At 36.6% G+C, this 12,967-nt stretch overlaps 1 protein-coding gene across 2 annotated transcripts in view; it reads right to left on the bottom strand.

The window, feature by feature from the left end:
• FYB1 (FYN binding protein 1) overlaps positions 1-12,967 on the bottom strand; it is a 100,529-nt gene that overhangs the window by 27,213 nt on the left and 60,349 nt on the right. For both annotated transcript variants that reach the window (XM_068990471.1, XM_068990472.1), the window contains exons 3-8: positions 9,005-9,051; positions 6,634-6,653; positions 6,162-6,196; positions 5,068-5,188; positions 2,103-2,262; positions 1,460-1,604 (exon numbers count right to left, since the gene is read on the bottom strand). In XM_068990471.1, coding sequence (XP_068846572.1) covers positions 1,460-1,604; positions 2,103-2,262; positions 5,068-5,188; positions 6,162-6,196; positions 6,634-6,653; positions 9,005-9,051 — 528 coding nt within the window. The remainder of the gene's footprint in view (positions 1-1,459; positions 1,605-2,102; positions 2,263-5,067; positions 5,189-6,161; positions 6,197-6,633; positions 6,654-9,004; positions 9,052-12,967) is intronic.

The following is a 12,967-nucleotide window of genomic DNA, read 5'->3' as shown; positions in this document are numbered from 1 at the left end:
CTTCTCCAGGGGATCTCAGGCAGACTCTGCCATCTGAGCCACCAGGGAAGCCCAACATAAGGTATATATACTGATAGTATATATGGTAAGACACACTCATGTCCAGAAAATTCTGTAACTCTCAGAATATGGCCATTTGGAACTCTGATATCAAATTTGACATTTGCTAACTTCATGGTAGGTCAAGGTGTTTCTTATTACTAAGGTCAATTTACAATCTGTAAACTCCAGTGCATACATGGGATGTTTTGATATGTATTGCATAATTTATGATCATAATATGTTAAGACAGCATTGCTATCAGTCATTTTAGAATGATGAACTGCCAGAAAGCAATATAAGTTTAACTGATGCCATAAGCTCAAAACCATAAAAGGGAAATTTAATTCTTTATATGTTTCATAACTATTAGTATTAATAAATATTAATATATTTCTATTTTGATCTTTTTACATTTTTAGGATGCTTAATAATAAAAACATTTTTTACTTTGAAATTTGAGTTATAAAGAATGCAGACACATTTTTTTCTCAAATTAAGATCTTGCATAGATCATGTGGGGAGGTTTCCCTGTTTCACAAAGTGGACATAGAAAAATGAGGATTCCTCACTGGGTTGGAGATTTTCCTTCTCCTTTTCCTTCAGTTTAAAGAGATTATGGGTCTACCAGGAAAGGGAGATATTGGAGGAAAGAAGGAATGAAAGGAGAACAGAAAAGGAAGAAAAAGAAAGAACAAGGAAGATCAGAGCTAGGGGAAAGAGACAGAAGAGGAGGCACTATAAAGGGAGCTGGAGACGAGAAGGAAGAGAAGGAAAGTACGAGAGAGAAGTTTGCCCTCCCCTTTGATTCCTCTAGAAAAGATGTCTTGATCTGTCCCTCTACCCCAGAAAGATGGTCCTGTAATTTTTCCAGGGAAGGTCACAAGGTCCAATGGAAAGTTGAACCCTTAGTTGATTGCTAGGGATCATAGCGGATTGAGCTTTTACATTTTTACTCTTAAAGAGCAAAGTTGTCATAAAAAAGCATTTCTATTTGTTATATTTTCAAATAACAATGACAAATATATTTAGACTCAGATTTCAGAGAAAAGTATTTTATATTTTTAGAGCTAACTTTTATATCTCATGCTTCATAATTTACAAAGTCATATGTATTCTAGGCATATCCTTAAAGTCAAATCAGATGAATATTGCAAAACAGTATTTTGGATTGACACCATATCTGCCAATGGCCCATTACATTTCAAGCAGTATTTAACACAAATAGCCAAAGAGTAAAATGAAAGACTATAGAGTTTCAAATGAGTTATCATCCATATTGAAGTGATTGTAAATGGTAATTTAATTTAGTGATAGAAAGTAGTAGGAAATTAGGAAAGTAAAATTCTAGCATCTTAAAACCCACAATCTCTGACAAAGAGATAGTTTGATTTGCTTTCCGATTTGTTTTTACGTATACCTGCTAACATTTTCCTGCTCTGCAACGTCATCATACACTTCCTGGTCATCTTCAAAAGGTCTCGATGGAAGAGTGCTGAGACAGCCTTTTTTCCGTTTCAAGGAGTCATAGTCAATCTCTACAGCTGTTGTTTTAATATAGCCATCTACCAAAAGGGGAACAATTTATGTTCAGATAACTGTAGTTTAAATATCATAGAGTTGTAAATAAAATATCAATTATACACTTTCTTTTTACATTTTCCCTTTATTTCTTTGCTTGCAATTCTGACTTAAAGACTTGTTAACACATGCTTCACTGTGCTTTGTCAAAGTCTCATGATGTTGTGCTTTGGGGTAAGTCTGGAGTCTGTTTTCAAGGTTCTAAAGTGATTCAGAAGAAATATTTTTGCTTTTTAACATCAATGAAGAACCTAATACTCTTTACTCCTCCTTGGGATATTATATTTGCATTTTTTCCCAACTAAAAATATTACACAAATGAGGTGAAGATGGAGCTATGCTTGTCATTTAAAATCTTCTTATTATTGTCTACTCTGTAACATACTTCCAACTTAATGCTTATGACTAGCTTTGGAAGAATTTTCACATTAAGATTGGCTCAAAAGAAAACACTTTGAAGTCTTAGAAAAATATGCACTCACATGACCCCCTGGCTGTTCTGCCCAGCCATTTTCCTTCAGGGTTGTCTGTGATGCGAATTATTTCAATATTCTCTCCTTGCTTGAAGCTCAGTTCATTCTTTCCTCCTTTGACATCACAGCAAGCTTTTGCTTGATGGATTACTTGAATAGGGCCTGTTAGCTGCAAAGAGGGAAAAAAAAAATCACAACCAGCTTCTTACTATTCAGGAAATCCTTAAGGAATGCAATTTTGAAAGGCTAGGTCCACTACTTGCTAACCTGCTTATTACCAACATTTACAGGTTTGAACCAGAAGTTGAGGGTGAATGTTATTTCTGGTGAGGGTTCTTATAGGAGGGGCTAGGGGAAAATTGCAGAGGTCAGACAGAGCCAGCAAAAATAGGTAAGCATGTGTTCAGGGGCCAGGAGAGAATGGCAGTGATCTGGTTAATCTTGGGAACTCTGTAGAAGATTTGAAGAGGAAGTGACTGAAAATCAAACACCACTTATATATGTGACATGCTGGGTGCTATGTGTTTTTATGGGGTATGCTGGTGTTCTGCTTACTAGACAGAGGTTATTTCCCTCTCTGCTTTGTGCAATTATTCTGATGGTTCTCTGCAGGCTTAAAATAGCAAGAGAGAGAGGGTTAGTAGTGGTGGTAGGTTGTACTTGTGAGAAAAACATTTTCTTTCCTTTTTTTCGACTTCATGGTACTTGCTGTCTATAAACTTGGAGTAGACATTACCTGTTATAAACAAGATAACAGTTTAGAAATAGCTTTGTGAATAAAAATAAATAGCAAACCAATATTATGTGATGTTTTAATAATTAATATCCTGAAGAGTATGGTGGTTTCTTGACAGCAGAGGAGTAATCTAGTTTAGAGCCCATGAATCCTAAAGTCCTAATTTCCTAATCTTTTGTCTTTTCAACAGAATTTCTTGAGTCTTTTGATATGCAAATATGCATCATGATTTTTGAAGAAGCTCTACTTTATTTATTGAACTTGTGATATGATGAATTGTGAGATATCATCATTAATTATATACTACCAAGAAAGTAAACTAGCTTGATTTAAACTTTGATGTGCCAACAATGTTATAACGCATCCTAATTTCGGAATTTTAAAATGTGAAATATTTTGTCATAGAATTAATGAAATATGGAACTGTATAACAGTTCTCACATTTATTTATTTAATTTGAACATCTATTAACAATTTTGTGAAAGGAATATAGCATGTGAAATCCTAGTCTTGACAAATGTTTGAGTTCATGTTTGGCGGTGTGATTTCATATCTTATCTTTTTCTTACTAACAAATATTATTTGAATAAATGAGTGAAACCATCCAAAATTGGCTTCTTCAAAAAAAAAAAAAAACCACACCCAAAAAGAAAAGCTTTACTAATTCCTTCAAAACTATAAACAACCTCTTCATAAAAAGTATGTTATAAAGATTTTCATTTAAGAAATTAATTTTCCATGTTTTCTACTTGATAACTATGAACATTGGTAGCCATACATTCTGTATGAGTAAAATATTTTAATAGTCATATTGCAATCTTACTTTTGCTTATATATAGTAAACAAAATTGAATGAAAGCCTATAATAGATACCACATATTATTTTATTTAATCCCATAACAAACTTTCAGGAGAAATATTGTCTACTCACTTTAAAAATAAGAATCTGCGGTTCAGAGAAGTTTAGCAATATGTCCACATTATATAACTCACAAATGCAGCTGGAATTTGAATCCACATCTGTCCAACTGACTCTAAGTTTTACATTTTCCCTGCGCCTGCTGTTGCTTCTTTGTTTCACTATAGTCAATATACTGGGAAATTATATATAAGCCAGACTTTTATAACTCAAACCATATATTAATGCTCTGGAGGAACTAAATATTTAAAGGAAACTTGATATGAATCCTTTTCAAAGTGAAGAATAGTTTTGTGACTAGATAATCACTCTAAATATAGCTGACATACCAGACCCATACCAGATGGGCTGTGTCGTCAAAGCCTAGCCAAGAGAGTATAGCCTGCAAGTATAGTGGTGGTGGTGGTAGTGATAGGAGTCATCCAGCTAGAATGAAAGATGAGAGAAGACAGAGGTCAATGAGGAAGAAGGAGAAACAGAAGGTATGAGAGGTCAGCACGTACATAGGCTTAAAGAAAAGGCACAGATGTGAGTCAGGTCTAGACAGCATCAGTCAGGGTGGCTCATGAAGTTTTATTGAGATGGGTCTGCTTAATCCAGACACTTCTGTCCCATGCACCATGATAATACATGCCACAGGGATATGTATGTGTGTAGTCCTGAGCCCATATTCTTTAATCTCTTAATTGCTCAGTCGTGTCCGACTTTTTGCGAGCCCATGGACTGTAGCCTATCAGGCTCCTCAGTTCATGGAATTTTCCAGGCAAGAGTACTGGAGTGGCTCGCCATTTCCTTCTCCATGGGATCTTCCCGACGCAGGGATCGAACCCAGGTCTCCCGCATTGCAGGCAGACACTTTACCGTCTGAACCACCAGGGAAGTAGGTTAATATGAAATGCTCAGTCGTGTCCGACTCTTCGTGACCCCTCGGACTGTAGCCCACCAGGGTCCTCCGTCCATGAAATTTTCCAGGTACGATGAAACACATAACGAGGAGAGTCAGAATGGATTTGAGTAACTGAGTATTCATTCACCCAACTGACATAAAATTTCTTGAGCGCCCACCATATTTTGTTTAGATTTTATCCAGATTATAAACCACATATTTTATTTGGATTTTATTGTATTGCATTTTTAGTGTAGGGATAATGGAGTGTAGCAGACAAAAACATTACTGTTACGAAGGAAGTTACTCTTTAGAAAACAATGATTAAGTAGTTGTCCAACCATATAAGGTTTCAAAAAATGGTGCCCCTTTTGTGTGAAAGTTATAAAAAGAGAGGTTACTGTTTTTCACCCATCAGCAAGCAAGCTCTTACTTTAAATTTCTTCTTTATTTCTTGTTCTTTCTTTTCTCTCTCTTTCTGTTCTTTTTTCTCCAGCTCTAATCTCTTCTTTTCCTCCTTTTCTCTTTTCTTCTCTTTTTCTTTGGCTGTGTCTCTGTGGATAAAAATTTGGTTGTTTCAGCACCTGCAGGCATTTATGTGTTAGGGCTCACTATTTAGAGAGGTTCCTACCCCAAACAGAAGATAATATGTGGAGTAGAGGTGAAGGTACGAAGCTAACTCTTGTCAAAATTCCTGGGTGTGTGAGACTGTTCTTAAATCCTGCAGGAGGCATTCAAAGGAGGATGCCTTCCAAAGGTCCTGCTACTTTTACAACCCTTGAGGGCAAGTGGAAGGCATTGTTTTAAAGGTTCCTGCAGCCTGTCAGCAGGAATACAATTAAGCATCCCCCCCATCCCACCCAATCTCTCTCACAAGAGTACGCTCACTGGTACAAGCTCACATATACATATTCACTTGTACTCAGAGGTACAAATCTTCATTTAGAAACTTTACTCAGAATTAGCTGAATTCTGGGTGGGGAAGATTAACATATTTAAATCAACAAAAGTTAAAATAAGAGAAAATGCTCATTTTTATTTTCACTCATTTGCTAAGAAATTTCTTAATCCTGGCCTACCCAGAAACCCATTTGGGAACTCTTTTTAACATTTTTCTTCTTAAGCAGGTTAAAACTTTGGCATCCAGTGCTGTGTTAAATCGTCTCTCAGAGTACTGCCTAGGTGAGGACACTGTAATATATACACAAATTCATTTGCCCAGACACACCGAGAGCAAGAAATACAGATTCCTGGCCCTTTAATTCCTTGCCTGTGGGCTGTCTAGTGGGTTGCAGGACTCTGACCTCTCACACAATGGCATTTTAACAGAGTCCTCTGTAAAATCCTTAGACAAGAAAGGAATCTTTAGTCCTTTGTATTGAAATAAAGGTTATCATTATATGCCCGTCACTTGAACAGTTGAACTCTCCCCCTCCTAGTATTGAATATCCATTCATTCTCCCTTATACAAATTATTATATTCATCTAAGAAGAAAAATATCATGGTAAAAGAAATGTTGCTCATACATGTCTTCATATGTTTCTCCTTCACTCTCTTGTTCCTGTCAAGAAAAACATTAATAGTGATTTACTGCAATTATTCAATAAGGGAACAAATATATACTACATTGCTCAAATACTCAGTAAAACAAACATAAATTTGTGTGTACATTTTGCATATTTAATTTTTTTTTTTCCTTTTTGGAGACTGGGAAAGGAAGCACAGAAAGATTTCATTTTATATCTTGCTATGTAATTCAGATTTGTAGCCAGGCTTCAGTTTCTGTTTAGCATAACAAAATTACTGAGTCAGTGAAATGACTGGGGTTTAATGTCTCAAGCATTTCGGGTGAAAGAAGATTGCAATGGAAAAATATTACCATTATTCTTAAGAGTTTTCATTTGTTGGTTTCTGTCAGTAGAAAATAAATCACAGCAATTGTTACATATTCTAGTCATAGCAACATAATATGAGAAGAATAAAAAAAGAGAAACTAACCTCATCTAGATTTCCAGTACCTGAAGTGTTTAAAAAAAGGGATAATAATTAAGAAGTGCTTTAATAGAGGATTGTTAGATGTAACATAACATAATACTCAAAACAGTTCATAATGTTAACAGAATCTATACTTTACCAAAGGTTTAGAAGTAGAGAATAGAATATGTGGTTTAGATCCTTAGTATGGCTTTTCCAAACCTTGTAACTTGTTATAAAATCATTTCATTAGCTTTCATAAAATAATGCAAAAGTGAAAAAAACTGAAGACACTCTTTAGTCTCTTTACGAATGGACGCTGAAAGCATCCACATTTGTTTTTTTGGGCTTGTGTGGAACACAGGCTTTACCAGAAAATCACAGGTTCACACTTTTTGACTCATTTGTTCCCAAGGATTTGCTTTCATGTATCAAAAAAATTAAGTTAATTAGGTTTTTTAAAAGATATTTTACTGCTCAAGTGTTTAATAATATCAACAAATTTTCAGGTATTAAGACATCATCTAAAACAATAACAATAAAAACCATGTGGAACTGATACATGAATGAATAGACCAGTAGAATAGAACAGAGAGCTCAGAGACAGATAAAATTTGCATACACACAAATAGGAACACACATTTGTTGTTGTTTAGTTCCTAAGTCTTGTCTGACTCTTTTGCAACCCCAGGGACTGTAGCCTGTCAGTCTCCTCTGTCTGTGAGATTTCCCAGGCAAAGAATGCTGGAGTGGGTTGCCATTTCCTTCTCCAGGGAATCTTCCTGACCCAGAAGTCAAACCCAGGAACATTATGTACCCACAAACACACCTATATATGAAAACACACAAACACACCAATAGTTAATATAGTAAATGTAGTATTATAAATTAATGAGAAAAGGGTGAATTTTATAGTATCATAATGGGAAAACTGACTTTGTATATGAGAAAAAAAATCTAGGTTTTTCTACTAATTCCTCAGAAGTGGACTGCAAACAATCAAAGACCTAACTATAAAGGATAAAGTTCATAGAAGAAAATAGAAGATCATATTTTTATTTCCTAGGGATAGGAATTCTTACATAAAACTTTAAAAGTACAAATTACAAAGTAAGTATTAATAGATTTGATTATATCAAAACATATTTATGTTCAATGAAGGACAGTATGGACTAAGTTAATAGACAATGGACAGAATGAGAGAAGATATTTGCAATTCCTAAAAGCTGCTGCTGCTAAGTTGCTTCAGTCGTGTCCGACTCTCTGCAACCTCATAGATGGCAGCCCATCAGGCTCCCCCATCTCTGAGATTCTCCAGGCAAGAACACTGGAGTGGGTTGCCATTTCTTTCTCCAATGCATGAAAGTGAAAAGTGAAAGTGAAGTCGCTCAGTTGTGTCTGACTCTTAGCGACCCCATGGACTGTAGCCTACCAGGCTCCTCCGTCCATGGGATTTTTCAGGCAAGAGTACTGGAGTGGGTTGCCATTGCCTTCTCCACCCTACAGCTGACATGGTATTAATATCTGGAATACAAAGGAACTCCTGCAAGTCATCCAGAAAAGGATACCAACCCCAAGAAAAAATGGTCAAGGAATTGGAAGTAGCAACTTACAGAAGAGAAAACCACAAAGGCTAATAAACAAATCAAGGTTTGGAACTCAGTAGTAAGCTGAGATATGAAATTGAAACAAGACATTTTATACACAGAAGATTGGAAACAGCTGGAAAGCTGCCTCTGCACTGGTGAAAGGCAAGCATCTTGGAATCTTCATGCCCTGGGATGGGACTACACACAGATGTAGCTCTTCTGGAAAGTACTCCAGTACTACTCAGTCAGAATGAATATGCTTACAAGCAGTCACTCTACTCCTTGATACACATCTTAAAGGAAGGCTCTCAGAGGTTCACATGGGGATATGGACAAGAAGGTGCATTGAACCATTAATATCATTTTCAGTAATAGTAAGTTGGAGGTGAAATATGCATAGGATGCATACTATGGAGAGCTGTGCAGTAGTTAACAGAAATAAATTAAATATACATATATTCACGGATGAGCCTCACAAAACACATTAGTCTGAGTGTAAAAAAATGACCAGAATGAGCTATAATATACTGTTTATGCAAACTGAAATATATACATATACACATACAACAATATACAAAGAATGTGTACAAAATACATATACACACTAAGTGCATTAAAATATTTTATGCTGATGAGATAAGGAAGGAAAGAGAGTGGGTCGTGAAGAAAAAAGGGAATAAATAAGTAAAACAAGAGGACTTGCATGGACTAATGATGATACTGACTCATTAATGACCCTATGAGAATAATTAACTCGAACTTTCATATCTGAGGGAACAAAAAATAAAACATCATTTGCCTCTTACCATCAGAGTGCATGACACTATCTTGATTTTCTTCATTTACAGGGCCTCTGAAAACAAGAGAGAGGAAAAAGTGAAAATGGGGTAAGTAGATGCTCCTCTTACAATGAAAAAGAAAAAAAATAAAAGGATTCTTTAAAAATAACTCTTGGGCTTCCCTGGTGGTCCAGTGGTTGGGAATCTGGCAGGGGACACGTTTGGTCTGGGAAGATCCCACATGTTGCGGGCACCTAAGCCTGTGTGCCACAGCTGCTGAAGCCATGCTCCACAGCAAGAGAAACCACCAGCACGAGAACCCCATGCCCTGCACTAAAGAGCAGCCTCCACTTGCCACAGCCAGAGAAAGGCAGCGAGCAGCAACAGAGACCCAGTGCAGCCAATAATAGTAATAAAAATAACAAAATTTAAAAAATAAGATAAAATAACTCTTTTCTCTTTCACATCTACTCTGATTTAAAACTTCAAAGTCAGTAGAACAGGTTTTAGCTTTGTACTGACGCTGCTACTGCTGCAAAAAAGTGGAGAATTGGGGAACTTGTGTCCGGCACTGTCCATTCAAAGTGAGCACCTACAATTAATCCATAGTTTCAGGGCAGTAATATGTTTTTCTGTTAAAGTGAAAGTGAAATCTCAGTCGTGTCTGACTCTTTGCGACCCCATGGACTGTTTCCCACCAGGCTCCTCCGTCCATGGGATTCTCCAGGCAAGAATACTGGAGTGGGTTGCCATTTCCTTCTCCAGCGGATCTTCCCAACCCAGGGATCGAACCCACGTCTCCTGCATTGCAGGCAGATGCTTTAACCTCTAAGGACAGTATATCAATAAGTCAATTCTGAGTTCTGAAGGCAGATAATTGGCTGTATGGTATAGATTTCAAAGGCCATTAGTTTCAATCCTGGCTCCTCCCCCCTTTCTAGGTATTCTCCACCTGGCTTTGCTTCTATCAGCTGTGGCTTGGACTCCAAGGTGCTTCATTTCAAACCACTTCACTCCAACTACTCATAATAGTCATCAATACCTGGGCCCCACGAATCCCTAATGATTTATGGAACCATCTGTATTTTCTATTTCTATTCTTGGGTTGATCAGCACAGCTGGGGAAAATTGCCATCTTACTGATTTGGGAGATTACAAATAATTGACATTCAGTCTCAGCTGCACTCCCAACACTATCCTATAATCTCGTTACACCTTTTTCCTAGTCAATCTTCTCTTACATCATTCTTGATAACTATTCAAGACCTTCACTTCTTCCCTTAAATCTCCTATTTCTCTCCTTTCCTTTGTCATTAGATGATTCTGTTTCTTATTTCACTATTTAGCTGTTATTGGGAGTGAACTTTCTTAAGAAAATACGTTTCTTTAACTTCCAAGCTTATCTACAATTACACCCATCCTTACATCTCCAAAGTTCTTCTTTCCATCTGTTCTGAATGCTATCTGAATGATCAGTTATTTCATACCTTTTATTCCTTTTGTGTGTCATCATATCATTTATTTATTATTATTATTGTTCTTCTTCTTTCACTCCCCATCCCTAAATATCTCACTATCGTAAGTCCTCTACAAACAAATCTTCAAGTTGCAAGCTTTCAAAGATGTAGATGTGTGTATATGTTTGCATATCCAGCTATGTCAGGAGTAAGTGAAATTGGAGCTTGCCCTCCGTCTCCTATTGCTGATGATCCTTCAGCTCTGCTATCTCCCACCTCTTCTCCCTCCTCCAATTAGTATCTCTTCTTGCCTGTTCACTCAATACCAGCCTCTGTATGTCAGCTATTGTAATGTTCTAGTGTATTTTGAAGACACTGTACCGTAAGTGTAAAAATATTTTTTTTTTACTTTTTGTCTGTTTTTTATGTATTATTTATGTGAAAAGTATTATAAACCTATTACAGTACAGTACTATATAGCCCATTGTGTTAGCTGGGTACGGAGGCTTGCGGTTACAGCCTAAACAATACTTACAACCTAGGTTAGAACAAATGAACTTATGAGCTTTCTCTCGGAATGGACCTTGTTCATATGTAAGGGACTTATACTGTTTCCTCCCTCAGCTCAAGTTACTCTCATTCATAAAGAACACACATTTCTCTTCACCTTTCTAAATTCTACACGTCACCACAAGGAGATCTTCCTCTTCCTAGTCCAAGTAGGAAAAACTGTCCGTACTCACTTTACTGGCTCTCCTCCTCTTTGTCTCTTCATTGACTGCAGTCTAACTTCCTTCGCTAATCCTTCACTGAAACTACCCTTACGGCTATTTTGCCTTCCTGGAGCTTCCTTTGGTTCCATGAGAAATCTCGTCTAGCTCATGTCTTGTCTCTCTGGTCTCAATCCCATAATTTTTTTTGTGGGTTAGTTTCCTCTGACTTCTCTTTTAATGATGGCGTTCTTTTGTGTTCTTGTCTTGGCTTCTGCATTTTTTTCCTTCTACCTTTGCCCCCAGATGGTCTTACATTCTCACATGCTTCCTCACCTTCACAAAGTATCTTAATGTCGGTGACTTCACACTGAAATCTCTAGCCCGTAGAGAATCTCATATTCTTTGTTTCAGACACATCTATCTATCTGTCATCTGCCTATCTTTATATTCATCTTTCTATCTGTGTTTGCATGTCCCACGGATGGCTCTATATTGACATCCCTGAAGTGGAGGTTTTCCTTTCTCATTTCAGCCTAAATCTATGTTTCCTACTCAGTTTCCTACCTTGGTGAATTGCACCACAAATTCACTTCACCACCCAAGCCTCACTCAAAAAGTGAGAGCCTTTATTTCTCACTCTTTTACAGTGCTATGTCAAATTAATCAAGTTCCGTCAGTTCTATATATTTAATGTCTCCTATAATACACTTCCCCTTCCATCTCTCTCCCCTGTCCTGCTAGACACAAGAGCAGGATTCTACCATCACTAGTGTGGAGCCCTGCAGTGGCCTTCGGGATAGTCTTTTAGTAATGAGAATTGTGCTTCATTTTTTTCTACCCTTAAAGTCCTGTCTTTATTCAGCTGCCAAAGTGATCTTTCTAAAGTGAAATTAATACCATTTGAAGAATGTGAACAGGAAGAGCCTTGTTATCACTAAGGCCATAAAAAAAGCCTTAGTGGATGTCCTTGTGACTCTGGAAGAAATACCTTAGTTACATACATGTAGTCATAAACTTTTATCTAATAAATTCACTTAAAAAATTGAACATTTAAAAATTAACATATATGCATAGCTTACTATCTAGGTAAGTGTGAACGCCCAGTGAGATTGATCATGGCATGACACTTGTTTTTCTTCTGAATCTTAGAAGATTCAGAATTAAATACAGAAAGGATGAAGTAATTCCAACCCGTGATACAAAAATCTGTGAAATAAATTTTCTAATCATTGGGACAATAATGTATGTTCAATATTTTAAGTGTTTGTTATGTTTAAGAAATTTGTCACATTAGATATTTGTGAGTTAGGCTTATTATTTTAGTTGAAAACTAAGGACTCTTAAGTGTTGAATGTCTATGATAACTGGCCTCACAAAACAGAGTCAGCTAAAACTATGAGCTCCTGATAAAAAAAATCCACCATCACTTAGGAAGGAGTCTTATGTCTTACCTAAACAAAGAAAGAAGCACATTTAGAAAATAGAACGAAATTTGATCAAGCGCTTGTCTGTATCCAACAGCCAGTTTACAGAGGAATGGGGAACACATACACTTACTATAAGGAAGCAATCAGCACAGTGTAGACTGTGGGCAACTATAATGCCCACCAACAACTTGATGTATTCAACAAATAAGCTGCAATAAGTAAAACGAAAGTAATGCAAGAGGAACCTATAGCTTGAAAGAAAATTGCAACACATACAAACCACAGACTTTGCTTGGATTCTTACTCAAACAAACAAAAAGACCCACACAGGATTTAAGAGACAACTGAATAGTGGCTTGATGTTTTATGTTAAAACAAAGGGTCTATTTTTAG

This window comes from Capricornis sumatraensis, chromosome 18, assembly GCF_032405125.1.
Source record: "Capricornis sumatraensis isolate serow.1 chromosome 18, serow.2, whole genome shotgun sequence".
In the NCBI taxonomy this organism is placed as follows: Eukaryota; Metazoa; Chordata; class Mammalia; order Artiodactyla; family Bovidae; genus Capricornis; species Capricornis sumatraensis.
The sequence above is the reverse complement of the archived record's forward strand: the minus strand, read 5'-3'. Positions and strand labels throughout refer to the sequence as shown.